Genomic DNA, 27914 nt, shown 5'->3' on the forward strand with positions numbered 1-27914 from the left:
TCCTGCTGCCTCCTCACTGCGCTGTATAACACTGATCACCTGCTGCCTCCCCACTGCGCTGTATAACACTGATCACCTACTGCCTCCTCACTGTGCTGTATAACACTGATCACCTGCTGCTTCCTCACTGCACTGTATAACACTGATCACCTGCTGCCTTCTCACTGTGCTGTATATTACTGATCACCTGCTGCCTCCTCACTGCGCTGTATAACACTGATCACCTGCTGCCTCCTCACTGTGCTGTATAACACTGATCTCCTGCTGCCTCCTCACTGTGCTGTATAACGCTGATCACCTGCTACCTCCTCACTACTCTGTATAACACTAATCATCTGCTGCCTCCTCACTACTATGCTGTATAACATTGTTAATCTGCTGCCTCCTCACTTTGCTGTATAAAACGGATTATCTGCTGCCTCCTGTTATGAGTCTCCGCTGCGACTCATTCCTGTATGTACTCTGACTCCTAGCAACTAGGATGTTGACTGCTACATGCAGTAGCACACCTGTTTAGAATGCCTTGTTACCTAACTCCAGCCTGATTACTCATGTAATTGGTCTCTCTCCCTTTCATTAGGGATTCTGACTAGTTCCTGTTGCTGGTGATATTACCTAGTTTTTGTTACCTAGTGAAGCCTGTCACATGGACGCTGTCCAGTTCTGTGTTCCTGTGCTCTGGTCTGTCTGTCCAAGTCCTGCATCCTTGTACATTGCCTCCCTCCTATTCCTGCATATCTTGGATCCTGCCCAGTACCTGTTATCCTATGTTGATTCCTGTTCCATGTCCTTGTCATGCTTTGGCCCTCCAGTTACTCTTGTGTTGTCTCCTGATTCATGTCCAGGCTCCTCTCAAATCTTTTTAAATATATCCTCCCAGTCCTTGTTACATGCACATCCAGCCTGTGAGTTAGTGGATGCTTTCTGTAGTAAAGTACTTTTACTCCAGCCGTGCCTGTAAGTCAAACCTGCAGCAATTCCAGTACTCAAGCTACTGTACATATTAGCCTATGTGTGTTATTGCAATATGCATCCTGGACACAGCAAGTCTCTCTGCAACTTAGTTCTTGCTGTCTGCACTCTGTTTTCAATCAGTACACTACCAGCACCTGATCATTTCAGCAGTTAACCATCGCCTAGCTAAGTTTCCTACAATTTACACCTCATTACTTCAGTTATCATTTGTCCTTCTGTGAATCCATTAGGTTCTCCTGTCTTCAGTTACTTTCAAATCAAGTTCAATATATTCTCAGGCTGTTAAATTAGACCACCCACACATGCAAACGAGTGGTGCCAGTCCTTCTACCTCCCTGTTGTCAAATACTCCTGTATGCAGTTCAACTGGGGGATTAACGGTCATGTAGTCCTGTAACTATTAATCAAGCCAATAAACTGCCGGTCACATAACTACATCCCATGAGAGATCTTTAAAGCATAACATCAGAAGCGAGGTAACTGGAGTTTCTGTAATGCATATTCCCACCTCTGAATCTCAGGTAGTCAGCGGCTTCCTCAGACAGACCTCTGATATCATCATTACTTAAACATTGTGGTAATGTTACTGCCTATAATGACCATTTTCTGTCTCTGCTTTCATCTTTCCAGTTAACTTAGAGAGGACATTCACAAATGAATCATTGGAAGGTTGGTAAAATATTATCTTTAAATATTTTAACAAGGAGATAAAACATCTGTATTAATAAGTAAAACACTGAGCTAAGATATGGATGCTGCTGCTGCATCCACTCTAGCACCTGCACACACTGGGCCTTATTCAGTTTCAGTTGCAATATTGTAAATTGGGCGATTATCGGCAGACTGTGCATGCGCTGCGAATGCTGAAGTGTGATCATGGCCCAAGTGGAAAGCTATCGCACTTTGATTGACAGGAAGTGAACATTCATGGGTGTTAGCATGGCATTTGTGTGGAGTGGTTGGAAAAAAGGCAGGTGGGTCATGGCCATTTTATGGGCGTGTATCTAAAGTCTGTTGCAATTGCTTGCAATTAAAAGCATGGCTCCGGTACAATTGCATTCTCATTATTCTGAGTAACCCTGGGTCAATTGCAACTGTCGATGATACTCTATTTCGGTGACTGGATCGCAGTTCTGCAGATGCATACGCAGAGATGTGTTTGCATCAGTTGGCGTCTTCTACCATTTAGAGCGGCTCTTCGCATGCGATATTTTGCAGTAGCAGTTTTGAGATGATTGCAATTTCCGTCTCAATAGCGATCCATGCTGAATGGGGGTAACTGTGTGTATTCCCTGTTGTATTTAACCCTGCATGTTTCTGTTGGTTATGAAATCACTCACTCACTGACATCTTCTGACATTCACGGCACATCCACTGACACCTACCAACTGCTCCCTATGGTGCTGACTCAGAGGTGGGCGCTGTGGTGATTGTTTTGCCATTTGCTGTTGTTTTCAGATTTGCGCATGTGCAGATCTGCTGCTGTGATGTCCCTGGCAGTGCCCTAAGTGCCGCAGCAGGATTGATATGATGCTGGCATTTGGGGGTGGCAACAGGTTGAAAAACAAGCAGCGTTATAGAAAATGGGGGCATTTCAGCTCAGTTTTCTGGGCATTCTGAAGCAAGTGGCGCTGTCCTCAGATGCAGCCTCACTGGCACCAGCAGAGTAAGTTGACCAATCATCCCGAGTATTTACTTAGGACACCTCCTGTGGCTTTAGCATCATTTAGCACTGTCACAGCCTACAAAGTCACAGCAGCTGTGCTACAGGATCCATTTGTGAATAAGCCCCTACAGCCACTAAACAGAGCATGATAATTACTGATCTCTAAAGTACGCTGCCAGCAGGCTGCACCCACAGATCTGCCACTCTCCATATATAGTATAGGGACCTATTCAGAGCTATACGCAATGTAAGTGTACACAGTTGAGCGATTTTTTGCCATGCATACATCAAAGCCGCACTGAGCATGCATGGCATGTGATTGAATCCAGATTTCACACACGCAGAGTATTTGCTCACAAACTAAGTGACAGGTAATGTTGGGTGGCAAAAGCAGGCACATCAGGACTATTTTCTGGACGTGCACAGTCAGCCACTTTTAAATATAAAAAAAAGTAAATAAATAATCAGGCGTAATGCAATTAAAATTCCTGAGAGTTAAATAACCAACAGCTCCACAAGTAACTGAAATAGGAAAAGGATAGGAGAGATACTGTAGTGAGATACCTCACTATTAGGAGTGCATTATGCATTAAAAAACAATTATCTGTATAAAATTAAATATTAACACTAATTTATTCACAGTAGACACACAAAAAGATAATTAATTGGTGATACACTTAAAGCAAATCCTCTGGTAATTAGACCCTTTCAAGAGAATAATTAGTTTTACTATTCTTAACAAGAGCTCTTCCCCGCTACCACAATGGATCAGTATGAGATCCTGGAAGGCGGAATCCCGGCGGTCACATCACGCTTCAGGCCTGGTGGCGACCTTCGGTTGCCACAGGGTTCTATTCCCCCTCGGGTGGTGGCATGGACGGATTCCACCTGCCAGTATTTCCCCTGGTGTCGGGATTCCAGCGTAAGTATCCTGACAGCCAGGATCCCAACCGGTGGTCAGTTGACTGCATCCTGCCACAATAAGTGCTTTCCCTCCCTGGGACAATCGGCTGCCTGGAAGTACTATAGTTTATTGTTACACTCCCCAGCGTGCTGACCATTTGTGACTGTGAGCATAAGCTATTATACAGTTAAACCCGCCCCCCAGCCAATAGGAGTATGAGGGGCGGGCCTAACTCCATAATAGCTTATGCTGATTCCTAGTCGCCAGCACACTGCACGGCTGTCCCCGGGGAATCAGTCAGCAGTATGCTCGATAAACTTCACAGCGCTGGCTATCCCGGAAGATTTCCGGGCATACCACTGAAGGGGTTAAAACAGTATGGGTGCAGTGTGTGCTGTGCAGGCCCCCATGGAGCCAGGGGCCCGTGTGCACCACACACATTGCACCATGGTAGAAACGCCAATGGTACTAGCCCACTTATTACAGTTAGTGCTCTCCTTCTCTGTGCTCCTCAGCTGCTTGGAAGTGCATTATTTCATTGATCCCAGGAATGAGTACAGTACAGAATTGGAGCTAAAGCTGCACTCTCCCCCATGTGGATGTATAATACAGACTTTGGTTCCACCGTACCCACCTCCAAAGAATAAGCACTAGCAGCATTTATTTGCTTGATATTATTTATGGCTGACCTTACAGGAGACCTCAATTACCACCTTTATCAACTGGTCACCGACATGAAGAGCCGGCACTGCACTCAGCCCAGTCTCCGGGGGCTGAACACGCCCCCAGAGTGAAGAAATGGAGACCCCATGAGACCATGCCCCCTTTTGTTAGACCACGCCCCATTTTGGGGCTGCCGGCATGGTGGGAGCAGTGCAGAGTGTGAGTGTGCACCGGGTGTCACTACACCTGCTGACGCGTCTGCCTGATATTAACTAATTATCCTTTTGTATGTTTACTGTGAATAAATGAGTATTTGTATTTCATTTTATACAGATATTTGATTGATTTTTTAATACATAATGTGCTCCTAAGAGTGAGGTATTCAATTATCTACTCTATCCCAGCCACTGCAAATTCACTGGCAGCTGGAGAGCCCTCAGCCTCAGAAGCCCCTTTCACATCACCAATGCTGGATCCCACCTGGGATTTAGAAATGGGTCCTTCCCAGGTGGGATCCGGTATTGGACCCTAACAGCAGGCTTCCCAACCCGGCAATTTGCCGGGTCGGTTGCCATAGCGGCGGGGGGTGGAGGTGGTGCTGGGAGATAAGCTCATCTCTGCGCCGCCTCTCCCTATGTAGTGAACGGGTCCCGGGTCACATCGACTTGGGTACCCGTTCATACTGCCACTGACTCAGTATTCAACCCGGTAATAACCCTCCTTATAAACTGGATTGAATTACCAGATCCGGAGACTTGGGAATTCTCCATGGCCCATTTCACATTGCACGGTGACCTGTGTCGACCCTTAAATATGTTGGGTCGATATCAGGTTATATTTGCGATGTGAAAGGTAGGCTGACCATATTATCCCTTATACCTGGGACGCTCATGGATTACGCAGGTTCTGGGCCTGGCTGACTTCAAGCATACATTTCAGCTTGTTTTAATCAGCCACAGAACCTGTGTAATCCATGAGCCTCCCAGGTAAAAGGGATAATACGGTCAGCCTATGAAAGGGGTATTAGGAGAGCCGCTCTGTCTGAGACAGCACAGACTTACTCAGAAGTTTGTTGGCCGACCGATGTGCATCGATGTTCATGCTTTGGTACATCAGCAGTGGATGCACCTCTATGCTCAAGATGGCGACTGATTCATTTGCATATTTGCGCAATTGCACAGCAAGTGAAATCACATCTGCATATACATTTGTGTACATGTCTGAGTCAGGCCCATAGTCACTGTGACCATTACTATCAGTAACAAGTAACTGCTAAGAGGAAATAATGGCTGTTACCAGTGGGCACTGTGAGATGGAGGATCAATAATGGCCAAAGCCATGATTTATATAAGGACCATAGTTAGTACCAGCATTCCCACTTGTAAAATGGCAAAGCACACTGCACTAATCCACACACCACATACCTCCGAACATGACCCTCTCCAGGAGGGACAGAATGCTCTGCTCCTGGACTTCCCTCTTAATTTATGATTACCATCACCTGTGCTGATACACCTTTCCTATCCATTAACCTGTTCAATACAGGTGATGGCAATCACAAATTAAGAGAAAAGTCCAGGAGCAGTGCATTTTGTCTCTCCTGGAGAGGGTCATGTTGGGAGGAATGCCCCAGAATAGCTGTGACTATATGGCAGGCACGGTTTTTGCATCACTAATATAACTGTATGAAATACATAGATGCATCTTACATCAGGTGTAAGGTGCATGTCTGTTTTTGTGGTCAGTTCCTGTAGGAAACATCCATTTAGTTCAGAGGTTCCCAAACTGTGTGCCATGGCTCCCTGGGGTGCCTCGGGACACTTATAGGGGTTCCCTGGGTTGGTGGTCCAGGACCAATTCAAATTATTCATGGTCAATATAATAGGCAAAACCAGTGCTGGTGGCTGCCAGTCATACAATATGTGGCCAAACAGAAGCAAATCTTGTCCCTCACCAGACAACTGACCCTAAGGATGACATATAAACGCAATCTATTTAATGTAATATTTATTTCTCAATAAGAAATTTTTGGCCTAGGGGTGCCGTGAAAAAAATTGTGATATTCTAGGGCGCCGTGATTCAAAAATACCCACTGATTTAGTTAATAATTGTATATATTTATCTACAAATTCTTGGAAAGATTTTAATGTATCCTGATATATTTTCTTAAACTGGGTATACACTAGATCAGTGGTTCTCAAACTCGGTCCTCAGGACCCCAAACAGTGCATGTTTTCCAGGTCGCCTTGCTGGTGCACAGGTGTACTCATTACTCACTGATCCATTTGATTCTGTGAGGAGACCAGGAAGACATGAACTATTTGGGGTCCTGAGGACCTTATTTGAGAACCTATACACTAGATCAGGCATGGCCAACCTGTGGCTTTCCAGATGTTGTGAAACTACAAGTCCCAGCATGCCCTGCCACAGTTTTGCGATTAGGTAATGTTCAAACTGTGACAGGGCCTGCTGGGATGGGAAGTTTCACAACAGCTGGAGAGCCACGGGTTTACCGGTCTGGCACTAGGTGATATGTCATCTGATCCAGAGGATCAGACCAACATATCAAGCACATCATCTAGTGTATGCCCACAATGTCGCTGATGATGCAGGCTCTTGCATGTCATCAGTGACATCCTCCATTGACCCTACATGCAAGGCCAATGGAAGACATCATTAGTGAGGGCCATGCTGCCGATTGCAGCATGGCCACCGCTGTCACTCCCTTGCTGCCGGCATCGGCAAGTGGGTATGCGCTTTCCAATGCCAGCACCCATTGCTCTTGATGTTGTTGGGTACACATCATGTAGTGTGTACCCAGCCTTAGTTTACTGCATATGCTCTTACTATAATATCACCTACAGCTTCAATGTATCTAAAGAGCTGTACTGAGGTTGTAGACCTGATAAATACGTCTATTGCTAATTTTTTATCAAATATATGTTTAATTGTTTTACAAGGCTACAGGATAAGATATGCAGATGACATCAGAGAGAAATATGAAGTTATTGAAGATCATAATGCAAGGTTAGGAGAATATATCCAACTGGAGAAGAGATACGTAACACTTTCACTGATCGAGAATTATCGGGATGAAGAACAGAGACAACATGAAATAACATCTTTAGGCCACAGGCATCTACAGATTATGGAAGACAGATCATCAGATGAGTATTCCCCAACCGCTATACAGGCTCTGTTTGATCCTGATGTTGGTGGAATCATTCCAAAGACTGTGGTGTTACAGGGACCTGCTGGGATAGGAAAGACTATGACATCCCAGAAGATCATGCTGGACTGGGCCTCTGGGAATCTGTATAAGGACAAGTTTCAGTTTGTGTTCTACATAAGCTGTAGAGAAGTCAACACCATCACTGGTAATATAAGCCTGGCTGGATATTTATCCAACTACTGTCTACTGAAATGTCCACCTGATCTGTTGCGAGAAATCTTCCTTCACTCTGAAGAAATACTTTTTATTGTTGATGGTTTTGATGAATTAAAATGGTCACCAATGAGTGATAGAGAGGTTTGTGATGACCCGTTTCAGGAGGTCTCTAAAGAAATCCTTCTAAATAGTTTATTCAGAAAAGAAATTCTCAGAAAAAATTCCCTAATCATCACCACACGACCATTATTATTAATGACATTGAAGAACTTTTCAAAATGTACTCGATATGTGGAAATTCTGGGGTTTACAGGGAATCAGCGTGAGGAATATTTCTATCATTTCTATCGAACCAAAGAACAAGCAGAGCTAGCTCTTAGTACAATAAAGAACAATGACTATCTGTTCACCATGTGTGTAGTTCCTGTAATTTGCTGGATTGTATGTACTCTAATAAAACCACTACTAAAAGATGGATTATCTGTGATTGATTGCAACACGGCCACATCCATTTATCTGATGTACCTAAAGGGTTTAATAAAGTATCATGGAAGGGACTCTGCCCAGACTATAAGCACATGTATACAGAAGCTGTGTGCTTTGGCCAATGAAGGAGTCTGGGACCAGAGAATTCTATTTGAAGAATCAGATCTTGTAAGACATGGACTCTCTGTGTCAGAGCTGGAGTCTGTGTTTCTGAATGAGAACATCTTCCACAGAGATGTTGGGACCTGCACCTGCTACAGCTTCATCCATCTGAGTGTGCAGGAGTTCTTTGCTGCTCTCTACTATGTCCTGGATGAGAAACATATAAAAGAACATTCTATTGACTTAAAAATGAAGAAAGTAAAACATTTACTGAAGGCAACAGAAGATCAGCCACATCTAAAATTAACTGTGCGATTCTTGTTCGGCCTTTCAAACGAAAAACATTTTCAGGAGACTCAGAGAGTCATTGTGTGTCCCATTTCCTTCAGTGAAGAATCGGCATTGGAAGAATGGCTGAAGAGACATCCATCAGATAACCATAATGAGAGACTATGCTGCCTGTATGAGACACAGGATGATGAATATGTGGAGAGAATGATGTCTCACTTTCCAAGTGTGCAAATTAAAGGTCTTGATGATGCAAAAGAGACTGAGGAGAACATTGATTACAGAGCTGTAGCCTACTGCTTGGAGAGAAGTACAATACAACATATTGTGACTTTTCAAGTCTACACAATAGGACCAAAGGCTCGGAGTGTTCTATCTAAAGCACTTTCTGCATGTTCACAACTTCGGTATGTATTTTGCACACTACTGAGAACAAAGGGCCTAATTCAGACCTGTTGCTGTGGAAAATTTGTTAGCAGTTGGGCAAAACCATGTGCACTGCAGGGGGGCAGATAAAACATTGCAGAGAGAGTTAGATTTGGGTGGGTTATTTTTTTTTTTCAAATTATTTTTATTATAATCTCACACCATACAGAGTAGATATATAGCATTTCGAGACATCGAATGGAATATATAGTGAGCATTGTACAACGTAATATGCACTATATATAAGCCTCTAGACAAAAGACAGAAAGTTACAAATTATTCAGTCTCATATAAAACCTGGTAGAGATCAAAACATATTTTCAAACTTTTCTCTACATAAAACCTTCGTACCCTTCCAAGAAAGGTAACTTATGTATAACTAAGGATATCAGGGAATTGAGAGCGTGCTTTAGTTTTCCAAGCGTCACAGACTATAGATGAAAAGAGGTGGTTTAAACATCGGTTCTCCGCCAATATGGACAGAGTATTTCGAATTCCCTAAACATATACATAATATCTAGAACATAAGAAAATAAACTAACATGTAATGCCTACTATGGGACACGGGCCATTGATCCATCCACAGAGCAATCTTCCCATATCGAGGGTCCATATTTCTAGTCAACCCGGTAGACGATTGAAAATAGAACGGAGCTGAGGAGGGGTCCGGAAAGAGGAGAGGAGAGAGGGCAAATCAGATATTCAAGGGGTTAGGTTGGGCTAATGTGTGGAGGAGGTACCATGAGGTAGATTGAAAGCATTTGTCAATGGCTTGTTTAGTGTGTAGGGGGAGTGTCAAAATATATGTGTCCCAGCATTGGAACAGGGCAGGGGTGAGCCTCTCCTTATGGATAGAGGCCTCCAGCCAGTCCATAGTGAATAGAAAAAATAATCTAGAGGTCACCATCGAAAGATTAGGAGGTATGTTGTGGATCCATTGTTGTAGGATTGCCTTCCTGCCAGCCGCAGATAATATCATAAGTAGTTTTTTGTTAGACCTGGGGATGTCTGGCTGGTCGGTCAAACACCCAAACAATGCCCAAGAAACAGTGCAATTAAAGGATATGCCTAAGGAGGTGGTTCCATAATGATGTACCTCATACCAAAACCGTGACACCAGAGCACAGTCCCAGAAACAATGGAAGAGGTCGGCCCCCTCCATTGAGCATTTAGTGCATTTGCTGTCTTCTGAGATGCCCATCAAAGATCGGCGTTTAGGTGAGATGTATGCCCTATGGAGCATTTTATAGGCCATCTCTTGATAGGAGCTTGCAGGGATAAGTTTTAGGATGAGTTGAAAGTGATTTAGGAGGGATTCAGGGTTACCGTTGAAATGTGGGAGCACCATTGGGACAGCTCTGGAAGGTCCGTGTCAGGGATGAGTTCATGACGAATACGTGTATAAATGGTTGATATAGAGTAGCATGTTGATTGGAGTAATGTATCTAGAGAGTTAAGAAAATCATTCCCTGTCAATTTCGAAAGTACATTTTTAAGATAATGTATTGTCTGGAAGTAGGCAAACTCGTGGTGAGGGGGCAGGCCATATTTTTCTCGTGCCTCCGCAAAAGACAGCGGGACACGGGAGGGATTAAGCAAGTTGCATAGGTTGCGGATACCAAGAGAGTGCCAGGCAATGAAGGGTTGTAGAGCCTCTCCTTCCTGAAACTCCAGGTTGCCTATAAGGGGCATCGAGAGTGAGTACAAATGTTGAAGTTTGAGAGATTTCCTCGCCATTTGCCACGCCTGTATTATGGGGAGTAGTAATGAATTAGTGGTGATATGTAGCGCCAACTTGGAGGGTTTGGCATGAAGAAGATAACTAAGGGATAAGGGGGCGCAGAGTTGAGAGTCTAGGTTGGAGTCCGTGTAGTAATTATTGTCTCCAAGCCAGTCCATAGCAATGCAGAGGAGGCACGCAAGATTGTATTGTTTAACATCAGGTAGATTGATTCCTCCTCTAGGTACCGTCTGGGACAATTTTTTCATGCTAATCCTTGGACGTTTGCCAGCCCAGATGTATCTGGAGATAGAGGTATTCAGAGAAGATATATCCGACTTGGATAATAGAAGGGGGGTCATCTGTAAAACATAGAGGAGTTTTGGGAAGCTGGCCATCTTAAATAGGTTACATCTCCCTAGCATGTTAAGGGGGAGGGATTGCCAGAGACCGAGTTCGGTTCTAATCTTATGGAGGACCGGGGTGATATTAAGCCTATACAGGTGGCAGGGGTGGGTAGGGAGTGCAACGCATAGATAGGTAATATGTGTATTCGCCCATTTAAAGGGAAAAGTGGTCCCCCAACCCAATCTCGCCTGTCCGTATATGGCTAGTGCCTCCGACTTATTGTAATTAATGGAAAACCCTGCAAAAGAGGAGAAACGATCAATCACAGCAATCAGCTGTGGGATCGTACGGTGAGGGTCTGACATAAAAAGGAGGAGGTCATCCGCGAATGCCACCACCCGTAATTCCTGTGTACCCACCTCTATGCCCCTATAGTTTGGGTGTAGCAGATTGTGGCGTATAAGAGGTTCTAATGCTAGATCAAAAAGGAGGGGGGATAAGGGGCATCCTTGTCTAGTGCCTCTTTCCAACGTGAAGGATGGAGAGGTCACATTGTTGACTAAGACCTGTGCCACTGGGTTATTGTACAAGGTCTGTACCAAGTTGCAAAACGCTGTGCCGAATCCCTGGTGGACGAGTACTCGGGATAGGTGAGGCCAGGCAATTTTATCAAACACCTTCTCTGCGTCCAGATTCACAATGATGTTGTTTTTGGCCTGATTGAAGCGAGTTTGAGATATTGCAGTCAGGGCCGCCCGCACTCCTCGTGTGGATTGTCTACCCTTGACAAACCCCATCTGCGCGGGTGAGATAAGGCGGGGTAGGTAGGCTTGCAACCTATTAGCTATGATTTTGGTCAATATTTTAAAGTCCTGATTGAGGAGTGAAATGGGACGGTATGACCCTACTTGGGCAGGGTCTTTACCCGGTTTTGCGAGTACTATAAGCTTGGCTTCATTAAAACGAAGGGGAGTCTCGCCTGTTGTTAGGATGTGGTTATATAATCGTGTTAATGTAGGGAGTATATCGGCATCCAGCATCTTATAAAATTCGGCACTGAAGCCGTCAGGACCAGGGCTCTTTCCATTGGGTAAGGACTTAATGGTGGCCCGTACCTCATCATCGGTTATGGGAGCATCCAGCGAGTCCCTTTCCTCCACTTCTAGCCTTGGTAACTGCGCTTCAGCCAGGAATAGCTGACCATCAGTTGCGTTATCAGTGTCGGCAGTATATAAAGATTTATAAAACCTCATAAAGGCCGAGCAAATGTCAGTGGGATCAGAAAGAACACCTCCAGAGCTGTGCAATGAGTTAACCCATGTTTTGTTTCGGGGCCCCCTAACCAAGTTGGCCAATAGTCTGCCAGACTTGTTTCCCCACCTATGGAATCTGTTTCTGCCGTAATCATAGCTGATCTGGGCCTGTTCGGTGAGAAAGGTATCATAGATTTGTTTTGCCATGAGGTACGTTTCTCTATGAGTAGGATTGTCGCATTGTTTGTAAGTGCGATATGCGAGTGTGAGAGCTGCGCTAAGTTCCTGCAATTTGGTGTTGAATTTCTTACGCTTAGAATTAACATAGGAAATAATATGGCCTCGAAGGACTGCCTTAGAGGCCCCCCAAAAGAGTGGAGTGTTAGATACTTGATCTAAGTTGTCAGTAGTATAATTATGCCAGGAATGTTTGAGATGTAATAAGAAATCCTCTGAGTGTATGAGATATGCTGGGAATCTCCAACATTTAGAAATGTTCTGGGGTAGGGATAAATGTAGGGACAGGGTGATGGGAGCGTGGTCTGAAATAATGATGTCCTTGATTGAGGTGTGGGTGACTTTAAAGAAAAGGTGTTTAGACAGAAATAAATAGCCAATGCGAGAGTGGGTGGAGTGCGGGTGTGAATAAAAAGAATAATCCCGTTGGAGGGGATGGTGTGTACGCCAAGGGTCTAGTAAGGTAAGTTGAGAGCAAAGAGAGGAAAGCAGAGTAGAAGAGGATCCGGGTTTTTTGGTACTCACCCCCGACCTGTCCATGGATGGATCAACGACCGTGTTGAAATCTCCCCCTAGGATTAAATTTTTTCCGCCCCAGGACAGAACTCTCTGAAGGATATCTGCAAAGAAGAGATTGTTAGATCCAGTGGGTGCATATAAATTCAAAAAGGTATATATCACACTATCAATGGAGACATCTAGGAGGATAAATCTGCCCTCTGGGTCAATATATTTTTTAAGGATGGAGAATTGGAGATTTCTATGAAAGAGGATGGCAACCCTTCTGGTTTTATTGGTGTAAGGAGCAGATATACATTCCCCAATCCAGGGGGCTTTTAGTGACACAGGGGAATCATGCACCCAGTGTGTTTCTTGTAGGAACACGACTTGGGGGGATAAGCGAGAAAGGTGGGCAGTCACCTTCTTGCATTTAATGGGGCTGTTGAGACCCTCTACATTCCAAGAAACTATATTAAAATCTAAAAGTGGGGTTGTCACCGGAGTTGAGGTCTGAGTGGTAGCATGGGTAGCTATGTTATCCTACCCCCGTAGATGGAAAGTAGAATATCAAAATCGTATAGGTGAAATGGTGCCCCCCCCCCCCCCCGTCCCAATGAGCAAGGAGGGGCCAACCTATGGAGGATCGAGACACATTATCCCAGCAGGCAGAACGAGCAAACAAACAGACAAAGACATTAAACTAACAAATATGAAACAATGGAAGGTGGAGCCTCCGGCATGCGCAAATAGCATGCCTATATCATATCCCGAACACTGTGTGACCTGTTAATCAAGACAGGTATAAAGATATGCAAACGTTAAGTAATGGTGGACAGTCAAGTGTCAGGGTGTGCAAAATGGGCCTTTGCCGCCATCGGATCATCAAAAAAGCATGGTTTCCCATTGACAAAGACCCGAAGACGGGCAGGGTATAATAGTGAGAACTTGACGTTGTCTTCAAACAATCGCTTGCATATCGGAGCGAACTCTCTGCGCTTGTTGGCGACATGGGTGGAGAAGTCCTGGAAGATAAGCAGCCTTTCACCCTTATAGAGGAGACTCTCTGACTTGCGGTAATGGTCTAAGAGCTTGGCTTTATCCGCGTAGTTTAGAATCCGTAGGATAACAGGTCTAGGGCGTCCGGCTGAGTCTCTGTGTTCAGGGCCGATCCTATGTGCCCTTTCAATGGCTAATGATGAGCCCTGAAGATCCATACCTAATTTGTCAGGTAGCCAGTTGGCTAAAAGGTCCAGCAGTGCATGGCCCCTTATCGACTCAGGTATGCCCACCACCCTCAGGTTATTCTGACGGCTCCGATTCTCCAAGTCATCTAGTTTATCAGTAAGTCCTTTAATTTCTGTGGACTGGGACTGTATAGTAGATTGTGCGGCTTGTAGGTCGTCCTCCAATGTTGAGACCCTCTGTTCAACTTCATCTAGACGACCACTGTGTTGAGTTAGCTGGGCTAAGGTGGAGTCAATGGCTTCTTTGATACCCGCCAGTTTTTCGTCTAGGAGAGGTCCGAGAACCGCAGCAATGTCAGTGGGTTTCATCTTAGGCTGTTTAGTAGTCGTAGTATTAGTAAGTTTTCTTTGGGAACGGGATCGGGTGGTGGAGCAATCGGAGTCAGAAGAATTTCGGCGGGATGTGTCCTCGCGTGTGCCTGAGATAAGACTAGTTGAGGACATTGGAGTGGACACCAGGAACTTTTCCATATGAGGTCGTCAGAAATAGATATGTAAAATATAAATAAAGTAGGGCGCAGAGAGTGATTCGATAGGGGTCACATCAGCGTAGGGGAGGCCTTGGAAAGTTACATTGCTATGAAGATAGCCGACATGTCAGGTCGTTACGGGGCAAATTCACAAGAAGTAACGTGTTAGCGGTGTCACCAGGTGACACTCCGAAATGTCACAGCCGCGTGATGTATATGTCGAAAGGCTTGAGGTGACGTGGTGAGAGCTAGACATCCACTTCAGTGAGCCCACAGCTTCAGGACTCAGCAGATTACGACAGGGTTGTTGAGGTATCACATCGGGTATTTCAAGATGATATATAATGATGATTCCCCTCCGGTTATCAGATAGGAGACCTGTGGACAGGCAGGGTTATAGGAATAAATGTGTAGCAGCTGCAATTTCAGAAGCAACCACCAGAGGGAGCTCCTGTTACAGCCTATCTCCAGCTATGAAGCAGGATGGGTGCCATGCCAAACTCAAGATGGCCTCCGCCAGTCGATGAGGCCAGGTCCCTCCGGAGCCCTCCTGGCCGTTATCTCCCGTCAGCGGAGTGGGGGAGCTGTGAAACGGGGGTAAGTGAGGCGGGGGGCGGGCATCAGGCGCCTGTAGAGGCCGTGGATTGGCGAGGCAGCGCAGGAGATGAGATTTTAGGCGGCGCCAACCACAAGATGGCCGCCGGCCGCCCGTTCTGTGTGTGTCCCGGCCACTGTCTCCCGCAGGCCGCCCGGTCTCCGGTCCTCAGTGGGGTGTTAGGGGCTTGCTGGGCAGGGTGTCCGACCCCCAGAGAGCTGATTAGGTGGGGGGGGAAAGTCCATACAGCCGCCGCTCCGGGCCCGGCGGCTCCCCGTCCTCACCCCAAAATCGAGGCCCCGGCTCCAGGGACAGAGGTAGGCCGCAATCCGCAGGGGGCAGCGCAGGGCCCCCCCGATTCCGCAGCCTCGACCTCTGAATGCAGGGTGAGTCAGCAGGGCTTGGGGGTCTGTGTATGTGTATAGAAGCCCTCAAATCTGGGCCAGGGGGTCTTTTTAAAAAAGTTGCTGGCTGGAGCTCTGCAGGATCCTGACCTCCCTTGATGCCAGCTAGGCCACGCCCCCTGGGTGGTTATTTTGTTTCTGTGCAGGGTAAATATATGTTATGGAAAGAATTTACCATTGATAATGGTATTTCTCCTATGTCCACAGGTTACACAGGATAACAATGGGATATGATGGAGCAACAACGAATTGGCACCAAATGATCACAAGCTTTCAGTCCTTCCAGGATGCAATTGGCCCATCCATATATCCCCGCCCACTGGCTCAGGTAAATCAGTTGGATTCCAAAGCATTTAGGCAGGAGCATTATGTAGAACCCTATTCAGGCGAGAAGAACACACATGCACACCCTTCCATGCTAGAGGGAAGAGTTTAGTGAGTATAAAGATCCTCAAATCAGATGCGTCAGGGTGGGATCCCTGTGGAACCTGCGGACATAGGAGAAATACCATTATCAACGGTAAGTTCTTACCATAACGTATATTTCTCCGGCTGGGTCCACAGGTCATCCACATGATAAAAATGGCATTTCCCAAAGCTATTTTCAGTGGTGGGGATGCTCCTGATTGGACAGGAGAACCTTACGCCCGAATTCAGCGTCATGAGAGGTAAAAGTATCCAAGGCATGTCTAATGAATGTGTTAATGGAAAACCATGTGGCTGCAATACATATCTGTTCTGCTGAAGCACCATGTTGTATTGCCCATGAAGGACCTACCTTACGTGTAGAGTGAGCAGAAACATTAGCCGGAACAGGGAGATCAGCTTGAGAATATGCTTCTGAGATCGTCATTCGATGCCATCTTGCTAGCGTCTGTTTAGTAGCAGGCCATTCCCTCTTGTGAAATCCGTAGAGAATGAAGAGAGAATCTGTCTTTCTGATGGCACTGGTACGATCCACATAGATCCTTAATGCCTGGACTACGTCCAGCGACGCTTCTCTCGCAGAAAGTCCTGATACCTGAAAAGCCAGGACTACAATTTCTTTGTTAAGGTGAAATTTAGATACCACCTTAGGAAGATAACTAGACCTAGTTCTGAGAACTGCTTTATCTGGATAAAAAAAATCAGAAAAGGAGATTTACATGACAGCGCTCCTAAATCTGACACTCTTCTAGCTGATGCCATAGTTAGTAGAAAGAGAACTTTAGCTGTCAACCATTTGAGATCCAGTTTATTAAGTGGTCCAAATGGAGCAACTTGAATGGCTTTGAGGACTAGACTTAAGTCCCATCGCACTGCAGGAGGAACAAACGGCGGTTGAATGCGCAGCATTCCCTGGAAAAAAGTACGCACATCCTGTAAATTGGCAATTTTCTTTTGAAACCATATAGTCAATGCTGATACTTGCACTCTCAAGGAAGCCACCTTCAAACCCTTATCCATTCCTGCCTGAAGGAAATCTAAGACCCTGGATACTCTGAAAGATTTTGGGTCCATACTTCTTTCACTGCACCAATGAATATAGGTTTGCCATATTCGGTGATAAATACGAGCTGAGGAGGGTTTCCTTGCTCTGAGCATTGTTTGAGTTACCTTTTGTGAGAATCCTCTTGACTTCAGGATAGAGGTTTCAATAGCCACGCCATCAAAGACAGTCGATCCAGATGCCTGTGGTAACAAGGACCCTGCATTAGTAGATCTGGAAGTTGAGGGAGCAGAATTGGAGCATCCATTGACATCCTCTGCAGATCTATGTACCAATGCCTTCTGGGCCAAGCCGGAGCAATTAGAATCACGGCACCCTTTGTTTGTTTTATTTTCCTCACCACCCTGGGTAGCAGGATGATCAGAGGAAACAGATATGCCAGATGAAAGTCCCATTTCACTGACAGTGCATCTACAAGGATCGCTTCGGGATCCTTTGTTCTTTACCCGTATGCTGGTACTTTGTTGTTCAGATGGGACGCCATGAGATCTATCTCTGGCAAACCCCACTTGTCTACCAGAGTCTGAAATACTTCCGGGTGTAGAGCCCATTCGCTTGTTTGAATGGTGTGTCGACTGAGAAAGTCCGCTTCCCAGTTTAGGACTCCTGGAACGAACACTGCGGATAATGTTGGAAGATGGAGTTCTGCCCACTTTAGTTTGTGACTTACCTCCTTCATTGCTTTTTGGCTGTGAGTTCCTCCCTGATGGTTGAGGTACGCTACTGCCGTTGCATTGTCCGAGAGGATCTGGACTGGTTTTCCTTGCAGAGTGTCCTTTGCCTGAATCAGTGCCATGAACATGGTCCAAAGTTCCAACAGGTTTATTGGCAGGCAACTTTCTTCTTTGGTTCATTGTCCCTGGAACCATAATTTTCCAGACACTGCTCCCCAGCCCTGAAGATTGGCATCTGTTGTCAGGACCTCCGAATCTGATATCCAAAAGGGTCTCCCCTTGTCTAGATGGGATGTCTGTAGCCACCGGGCTAATGACCTTTTTACCTTTTCCGAAAGTACTATGGTCTGTTTCTTTATTGTCTGATGTACTCCATTTCATCTGGCCAGAATCAGATGCTGCAGAGGTCTTGAGTGGAATTGTGCATACTCCACCATGTTGAATGTTGACAACATCAAACCGATCATTCGCATTGCTGCATGAATTGATATTGTTTGACCGTGTAACAACTCCTGAGTCCTTAACTGCACCTTGGATATCTTGTTCCGAGGTAAAAAATATTCTCTGCAGACTTGAATCCAATACAGCCCCCAAGTGAATCATACGTTGTGACGGAATCAGAGATGACTTTGCCCAATTTATGAGCCATCCGTGCTTCTCTAGAAACATTATTGTCTGTTGAAGATGGACCAAAAGCAATTCCTGGGATTGTGCCAGGATTAAAAGATCATCGAGGTATGGAAAAATTATTATCCCCCTGTTTGTGGAGATAAGCTGCCATAACCACCATAATTTTGGTAAATACTCTGGGGCTGTGGCTAAACCAAAGGGTAAGGCCAGGAACTGAAAATGTTGCTGGAGGATGGCGAACCTGAGGTAACACTGATGAGACAATGCTATAGGAACATGCAGGTAAGCATCCTGTATATCCAGAGATACCATGTAATGTAATGTACCCTGGTTCCATGGCCAAAACTATGGAGCGTAACATCTCCATGTGGAACCGTGGTACCCAAATGTATTTGTTTAACATTTTGAGATTGAGAATGGGCCGAAACGACCCATTTGGTTTCTTGACCAAAAACAGGTTGTAGTAAAAACCCTATCCCCGTTGTGCAGGGGGTACTGGAATAATTACTCCTGACTGAAGCAATTTCTGAACTGCTTCTTGCAGGGCTCTTGCCTTCTCCTCTATTTGAGACGGACTGGTGCAGAAGAACCTTTGAGGAGGCTGCTTCTTGAAAAGGAAACCATAACCCAGAGATACTGCTTCTTGCACCCAAGCATCTGTTGTCGACTGCTGCCATATGTGTGCAAACTGAAGAAGTCGGCCCTCTACCCTGGGGTACCCCAGGCAGAGGCCCGCACCATCAGGCTGATAACTTATCTTCTGGTTTGGAAGCTTGCCCTCTGGTTGCCCATTACTTCTTTGCCTTACCAAACTTATTGTATTGGGGCTGCTTACGATCACTTTTTCATTTTGTTTTTCCTTGCGACCGAAATGGCCGAAAAACCGAACCCTTAGGCCTGGGGTTACAATTGGCAAGAAACCTGACTCTCTTGGAATCTGCTTCTGACTCCAGAATATCTGTCAATTCCTTACCAAACAGAATATTCCCAACAAAAGGCAATGATTCCAGAACCTTCTTAGATTCTGAATCAGCTTTCCATGTATGTAGCCAGATTGCTCTGTGAGCAGCTACCGTTAAGGCTGATACTTTGAAAGCAATAGTACCCATATCTATTGCCGCTTCTAAGAATACCGTAGCCTGCTTCATGTGAGCTATATGGGATTCCTGCTCCCTAGTAGGTGCTGAAAGCTAATTTTCCAGTACCTCAGCCTATTCAGCTACCACCTTTGCTATCCAAGCTGAAGCCATAGTTGGCCTTATGACTGCCCCTGACAGAGAAAATACGGTTTTCAAAAACCCATCCACTCTTCTGTCTGTGACATCATTTAATGATGTTGACGGTAAAGGCAATATAGATTTTCACACTAATCGAATGACGTGCGTATCTACCTTAGGAGGCACTTCTCTTTTTAAACAGTCTCCAGTTGGAAAGGGTAATAGGAATACCTTTTTTTTGGAATTCTGTATTTTTTATTGGGTGTAGCCCAAGCTTCCTCCATGATTTCCGTCAGTTGATCTGACCATGGAAACTCGACCCTAACTGTTTTGGGATATTTAAACACAGGTGCCTTAGTTTTTAGCATTGGCTCTGCTGAATCCTCTAAGGTCAGAATAGCCTTCATTGCTCCAATTCATTCAGCTATATCATCTGAGCTGAACCTTCTACCTATTCTTCATATGCTGAAGCAGAGTATATAGAGCTATCATCAACTGATGTATCAACTTGTGTAGTCTGTGAATTTGATGATATATTTACACTCGGTTTATCAGCTTGTTTTCTTGGAGAAGCTGTTGGGGATATACCGTAAGAAGGGAGCTGCATGGAAGGAGAGTCTGAATGGAAGTGAGAGGGCAAACCCAATCTGCAGACAGCAGGATTCAGGACTTGCAGTACAGGGTATGGACTGATGACTCTTGTATCAAATTTCATAACGGGTACCTTCAGTTGAAGGTTTGCGGGTGGAGAGTCACACCCTGTCGCCAACCTTGTATCGAGGAGCTGCCTGTCGTTTCTTGTCCACGAAAAGTTTATATCTGATGGAGACTTTTTTTAGGTTAACATGAACTGTACTCCAGATGCAGCTGAAGTGCTGCAGAGTGGAAGTTACTGCAGGAACATCTTCCGTAGGACAGGATGATAATTCCGGAACTCGCGGGTGGAATCCATAATTGATGAAAAATGGGGTTTCACAGGTAGAGGTAAGATACTGATGGTTATGGGTGAATTCTTCCCAGGGTAACAACACTACCCAATTTTCCTGAGAAGACGGGTGGTAGGCAGAAGAAAACTTGAGTTTTATTTGGAGGGCTGTGGGTGGTAGGCAGAAGAAAACTTGAGTTTTATTTGGAGGTCTAAGCAGAGAGCTTTCCAGAATCTTGCAGTGAACTCCACCCCTAGATCAGAAACCACCTCCTGGGGTAATCCATGTAGCCGAAATTGTTCCTGGATAAATAGTTCAGCCAGTTTGGAAGCTGTTGGTAGACCTGTCAAAGGTACAAAATGTGCCATTTTCGAGAAGCGATCCACGATCACCCAGATGGTGTTACAACCCTTAGAGGGGGGCAACTCAGTGATGAAGTCCATAGAGATATGGGACTAAGATCTTCTAGGAATGGACAAAGGTTGAAGAAATCCAGCAGGAGGTAGACGAGGAATCTTATGTTGGGTACATTGAGGGCAAGAGCTCACAAAATCTTGTATATCTCTCCTCATAGAGGACCACCAATAAGATCTTTGCAAAAATTCAAAAAAATTTTGGGCTCCAGGGTGTCCAGAGAACTTGGAGATATGAGCCCACTGAAGCAATTTCGGTAGAAGTTCAGCTGGAACGGAAGTCCTCCCAGGTGGAGGACCTAGAGAAGTGGGACAGCAGAAATTGAGACAGGACTGAGAATTAAACTTTTCTCAATGGAATTCTCTTCATCAGAAGTGGTCAGGAAGTGAGAAAGGTTGTCAGCCCCTTGCATTGAAAGTCTCAGGCCCGGTACATAATGACAAATGAAAACTGAGTGAAAAAAAGTGCCCATCTAGCTTGATGGGGATTTAAACATTGGGTGGTCTTGATGTATAACATGTTCTTTTGGTTGGTGTAGATGGTAATTAAATGTTTTGCACCCTCCAATAAATATCTCCACTCCTCTAAGGCAGATTTTATTGCCAAAAGTTCCTGATCTCCAATGGTATAATTACGTTTAGCAGGTGAAAACTTTTGAGAGTAGTAACCACATGGGTGCAACTTCACATCAGAAGTGTACTGTGAGAGGATGGCTCTGACACCGACTGAGGAGGTATCAACTTCCAATAAAAACGGTTCTTCAAATTTTGGCTGCTGGAGTACCGAAGTGGACATAAAGGCCGACTTCAACTGGACAAACACTTCTACGGTTTCGGGAGGCCACAAACTCGGATTGGAAACTTTCTTGGTCAGCGGAGTAATGGGATCTACAATGGTGGAAAACCCTCTTATGAACTTCCTATAATAATTTGCGAAGCCTAGTAATCTTTGCACCGGTTTCAAGGAGAGAGGTTGAGTCCAATCCTGGATGGCTTTGAGCTTTCCTGGATCCATGCGAAGCTCTGTGCCCGAGATGACATATCCGAGGAAAGGAATTGATGGAACTTCAAAAGTACACTTGGAGATCTTGCCATAAAGATGGTTATTGTGAAGACGACATAGCACTTCTTTGATCTGAAATCTGTGCTCCAAAATGTCACGGGAAAAGATAAGTATGTCGTCCAGGTATACCAAGACACATTGATATAGCATATCCCAAAAGACTGCGTTGACAAATCCTTGGAAGACTGCTGGAGCATTACAGAGTCCAAATGGCATTACCAGATACTCATAATGCCCGTCCCTGGTGTTAAAAGTGGTCTTCCATTCACCCCTTGTCTTATTCGAATGAGATTATAGGCTCCCCTCAAGTCGAGTTTTGTGAAGACTTTGGAACCACGGATCCTGTCAAAAATCTCGGTAATCAGAGGTAATGGATGCCCATTCTTGACGGTGATATCGTTTAAACCCCGATAGTCTATGCAGGGTCTTATTCCGCTGTCTTTTTTTTTTAACATAAAAGAAACCAGCCCCCGCCGGAGAAGTGGAGGGCTAGATGAACCTCTTTAGAAGGTTCTCCCTGAAATATTCTGACATCGCTTGCATCTCGGGCAATGACAAAAGGTACATACGACCACGAGGTGGCATCTTCCCAGGGATCAGGTCAATTGGGCAGTCCCATGGTCTATGGGGTGATAACCGGTCGGATGCTTGCTCATCTGCAAATTCCCGATAGTGCTCAGGAAGGGATTCTTCAGGAACTCCAGGTATTCATGATGAAAAGCTCCAACCAGTAAGTTGAGAGGCTCCGTGCGGTAGGAAACAATTCCTTTAGAAATCTGGGTGCCATTAATAGCAGTTAACTTGATGGGTCGGTCGACGGACCTCACTCTCAGATAAAAATCTTGGACATAACTGGCAGCAATAAAGTTCCCAGCAGCCCCTGAATCCAATAATGCAAGTAGAGTCTTAGTGGAGGACCCCGTGGACAGATGAACTGAAAGTAGACAGTCCTTCCCAGGAGAAGATTTAACTGTAGTACCTAACTTGACTCCTCCGGAACAGGCTAGGTTTGACTGTTTTTCCATGCTGGTCTTGCAGGATTTAATAAAATGATCTGCAGCACCACAATAGAGGCAAAGTCTACCTTCACGACGGCGTTGTCGTTCTTCCGGAAATAGCCGGGACCGGTTGATATGCATGGTTTCGTCTGGGCTTGGTAAAGCTGCATGCCTAGGAGGGAGAGGCTTGAATCTGGACCGATCCGACCAACTACGCTCACCACCACGCTCCCACATGCGATGTCCATCTTAACGCAGAGCAAGATCCTCTTCAGGTTGATCCGGCAGATCCCTGGTGACTAACTCATCCTTCAGTCGGTCCGAGAGCCCACTCCAGAAGGCAGCCCTGAGGACTTTGTTATTCCAGCATAGTTCTGAAGCGATGATCTGGAATTTAATGACATACTGTCTTACCGAACAAGAGCCTTGGCGAACACGGAGGAGTTTGTTAGAAGCGGCAGCGGATCTGCCAGACTCATTAAAGATCCTTCGGAAGGAAGCAATGAAGTCGGTGTAATTGGAGACCAATAGGTCAGAACGTTCCCACAATGGAGACACCCAATCCAACGCTGGAGGCGTGACCTAATTGCTGCCGGAGGCTGGATGCTACTGGAAACTGCTACTGGGGCAGATACTGGGGCAGGACCCAGAACCACCGAGGAGAAAGATGCTTGAATTTGATCCAGATAGCCAAACAATTACTGAAGATATTGCATCACCTGACCATGTGCCACCTTCTGACTATGTACCCGGGAAGTCAAGCTTTGAATGGCGCTTGCCTCCACGTTCCAGTCTCCTGAGTCCATTTGGCCTGAGTATACTGTCACGAACCTGAGTTGAGAGGGTTAAAAACTCTTGGATTCTTCCGATGGTCAGGTGGAGGACCCGTAGTTGGGTGAGAATAGAGACGGCCGAATGTAGGTCTTCCTCATGCAGGACCAATAGTGAACTTAGTCCGTGAACAATGCTGGAGAACATTGAACAAAGAGATGAGTGATGATTTGAGAATGATGCTGAAGAACACTGAACGAAGAGATGAGTGATGATTTGAGAACGATGCTGAAGAACACTGAACAAAGAGATGAGTGATGATTTGAGAATGATGCTGAAGAACACTAAAAGAAGAGATGAGTGATGATTTGAAAATTATGCTGAAGAACACTGAACGAAGAGATGAGTGATGATTTGAGAATGATGCTGAGGAACACTGAACGAAGAGATGAGTGATAATTTGATAATGACGCTGAAGAACACTGAAAGAAGAGATGAGTGATGATTTCAGAATGATGCTGAATAACACTGAATGAAGAGACAAGTGGCAGCACTGGAGTCTGTGAGTCAAGGGACTCACAAGCCGGGAACACTGGAGGCTGAGGGCTGAGAGACACACTTGTATGCTGGATGCACTGAAAAGTCTGTGAGCCGAGAGACACACTTAGATGCTGGAAGCACTGAGGAGTCTGTGAGCCGAGAGACACACGAGCCTGGTGGTAGCTTAGCAGCGATGATACTCAGGCACTGGGGTTTTGCCCGACATCTCCATTTGAACTTACCTCCCTGTCCTTATTGGTGGAGGGGCCAGCCCCTCGCCCTCACGTGGACAGACATGGCGGCGCCTATGGAGCAGGGGACCGCCGGCGGCAGCATCACCAGCACTCCGGTAGACAGGAGCCGGTGGGGGGAGAGGCCGCCCTGGAGACCAGTGCGCTCGGACAGGTAAGCGCGGTGACAGTGGGCATGGGACAGTGAGGGTATTAGATAGCTATGAGGGGGCAGGTCTTATAGTGTGAGCATGGGACATTGGGACAGTGTAAGTTTTTCTGGCCACCTCCCCTACTCTCATTCTCTGTCTGAAGCAGCACTTGCAGACTTTACTGTGGGTTCTGGTTGGCTCCACACTTCTCCCCTCTGTGAAAATTGGCTCCTGATGGGCACAGTATCAGCCTTTCTTCACAGAATGATGGTTGCAATATAATGACGTCACGTTGGGGGCAGGGCTATTTGAAGGGAGGCGTGATTTTCCATAGGGAGCAGGGTTGTTCGAAGGCCAGCGCTTACAGCAATATCATGGGTTTTGGCTTTGGGGGCTGAAAACCTCTGAGCTAGACTAATAGAAGATGCTGATCAGCTGCTCTCTTTACACGTGTAATACAAAAGGAGCAGCTGGTGAGCATCCTCTGTCTGTCTTCCAGCTGCGAGGGATGTGTTTAGTTTACACTTTACAGCGTACAGCTGTAAGCAGCTGATGGCCCCTCAGGGCTTAAATCACACCAGCCCAGGAGGGTTATGATCTAGCTCACAATTCTCACAAGAGCAATATAATGTTAGTGGCAATGATATGTTATGTAACCTGGCAGCTTTATGTATGACTAAATTACCCTGGTTCACTACACTAAGGGGGTAATTCAGGTTTGTTACCAAACCAAAAAAAAAACAAGTAATTGGGCAAAACCATGTGCACTGCGGGGGAAGGGGAGATATAACGTGCAGAGAGAGTTAGATTTGGGTGGGTTATAACAGGATTTTGTTTGACACCAACTGGTAAATCCTTTTCTCCTAGTCCGTAGAGGATGCTGGGGACGACATCAAGACCATGGGGTATAGATGAGATCCGCAGGAGACATGGGCACTCTTAAGACTTTTCATTGGGTGTGAACTGGCTCCTCCCTCTATGCCCCTCCTCCAGACCTCAGTTATAGGTACTGTCCCCACGGAGACGGACATTTCAAGGAAAGGACTTACTTTAATACTAGTGGTGAGATACATACCAACTCACACCCTCAACCATGCCGCACACATGGTATTCAACATAACACACGCCAACAGGCATGAACCAGTTATAGCAACATGCTGAAAACTAAGATAACACAACTTGTGTAACTCTAATAACTAAACTGCAGGTAAAGTACGCACTGGGACAGGCGCCCAGCATCCTCTACGGACTAGGAGAAAAGGATTTATCGGTAGGTATCAAAATCCTGTTTTCTCATACATCCTAGAGGATGCTGGGGACGACATCAAGACCATGGGGTCTATACCAAAGCTCCAGTATGGGCGGGAGAGTGCGGATGACCCTGCAGCACCGATTGACCAAACTTTAGGTCCTTATCGGCCAAGGTGTTCAAACTTGTAGAACTTAGCAATGTGTTTGACCCTAACCAAGTAGCTGCTCGGCAAAGTTGTAATGCCGAGACCCCCCGGGCAGCCGCCCAGGATGAGCCCACCTTCCTATGGAGTGGGCCTTTACCGACGTCGGTAACGTCAATCCAGCCGTAGTATGAGCTTGCTGAATCGTATTTCTGATCCAACGTGCAATAGTCTGCTTGGAAGCAGGACACCCAATCTTGTTGTGAGCATGCAGGACAAACAGAGCCTCTGTTTTCCGTATACGAGCCGTTCTAGCAACAAAGATTTTCATAGGGATCAGCGGAAGTGGAGGGAAGACATACACTGATGGGAAAACCACTGCTACTGCTTGAGGGTCTCTTGACCTGGAACAGTATCTCAGAAGCTTCTTGTTGAGGCGAGATGCCATCATGTCTACTTGAGGAACTCCCCAAAGACTTGTCACCTCTGCGAAGACTTCTTGGTGGAGGCCCCACTCTCCTGGATGGAGATCGTGTCTGCTGAGGAAGTTTGCTTCCCAGTTGTCTACTCCTGGAATGAATATTGTCGACAGAGCTTGTAGAAGTTTTTCTGCCCAGCGGAGGATCTTTGTCGCCTCTGCCATTGCCGCTCTGCTTTTCATTCCGCCCTGCCTGTTTATGTACGCGACTGCTGTTACATTGTCCGCCTGGATCTGTATGGGATGATCTTGAAGAAGATGTACCGCTTGTAGAAGGCCGTTGTAAATGGCTCTTAATTCCAGAACGTTTATGTGAAGGCAGGCTTCCTGACTTGACCATTTTCCTTGGAAGCTTTCCCCCTGTGTGACAGCTCCCCAGCCTCGGAGACTTGCATCCGTGGTTATTAGGACCCAGTCGTGAATCCCAAACCTGTGTCCCTCTAGTAAGTGAGAACTGTGTAGCCACCATTGGAGCGAAATCCTGGCTTTGGGGGACAGGATTATTCCGGTGTATGTGTAGGTGGGATCCAGACCACTTGTCCAACAGGTCCCACTGGGATACTCTGGCATGAAATCGGCCAAACTGTATGGCCTCATAGGCCGCTACCATTTTCCCCAACAACCGAATGCATTGATGGATCGACACGCTTGTTGGTTTCAATATTTTTTTGACCATTTTCTGGATTTCCAGAGCCTTTTCCACTGCAAGAAATACTCTCTGTACTTCGGTGTCCAGAATCATCCCTAAAAAGGACAATCTTGTCATCTGTTCCAACTGCGACTTTGGAAAATTCATGATCCAACGTGTTGTTGGAGTAATGACAGGGAGAGTGCGATGTTCTGCACCAACTGTTCCCTGGATCTCGCATTTATCAGGAGATCGTCCAGATAAGGATTTATATTGACTCCTTTTTAACGAAGGAGGACCATCATCTCCGCCATCACCTTGGTGAATACTCTCGGTGCCATGGAGAGTCCGAACGGCAACATCTGGAACTGGTAATGGCAATCCTGTATTGCAAATCTCAGATAAGCTTGGTGAGAAGGATACATGGGAACATGCAAGTAAGCATCCTTTATGTCTACTGACACCATGAAGTCCCCCTCCTCCAGACTTGAAATCACTACCCTTAGGGATTCCATCTTGAACTTGAACCTTTTCAGGTAGAGATTCAGATTTTTCAGGTTTAAAATCGGTCTGACCGAGCCGTCCGGCTTCGGAACTACGAAGAGGCTTGAATAAAAACCTTCTCCTGGCTGTGCCAATGA

General features: G+C 45.8%; 1 protein-coding gene across 1 annotated transcript in view; it reads left to right on the forward strand.

The window, feature by feature from the left end:
* The window catches only part of LOC135054728 (NACHT, LRR and PYD domains-containing protein 3-like), a 470020-nt gene that overhangs the window by 149527 nt on the left and 292579 nt on the right, over positions 1-27914 (forward strand). Inside the window, exons 5-6 of the mRNA XM_063958025.1 lie at positions 1606-1644; positions 7169-8879. Of these exons, the coding sequence (XP_063814095.1) occupies positions 1606-1644; positions 7169-8879 (1750 nt within the window). The remainder of the gene's footprint in view (positions 1-1605; positions 1645-7168; positions 8880-27914) is intronic.

The sequence above is a fragment of the Pseudophryne corroboree genome, chromosome 3 (assembly GCF_028390025.1).
Source record: "Pseudophryne corroboree isolate aPseCor3 chromosome 3, aPseCor3.hap2, whole genome shotgun sequence".
NCBI lineage: Eukaryota > Metazoa > Chordata > Amphibia > Anura > Myobatrachidae > Pseudophryne > Pseudophryne corroboree.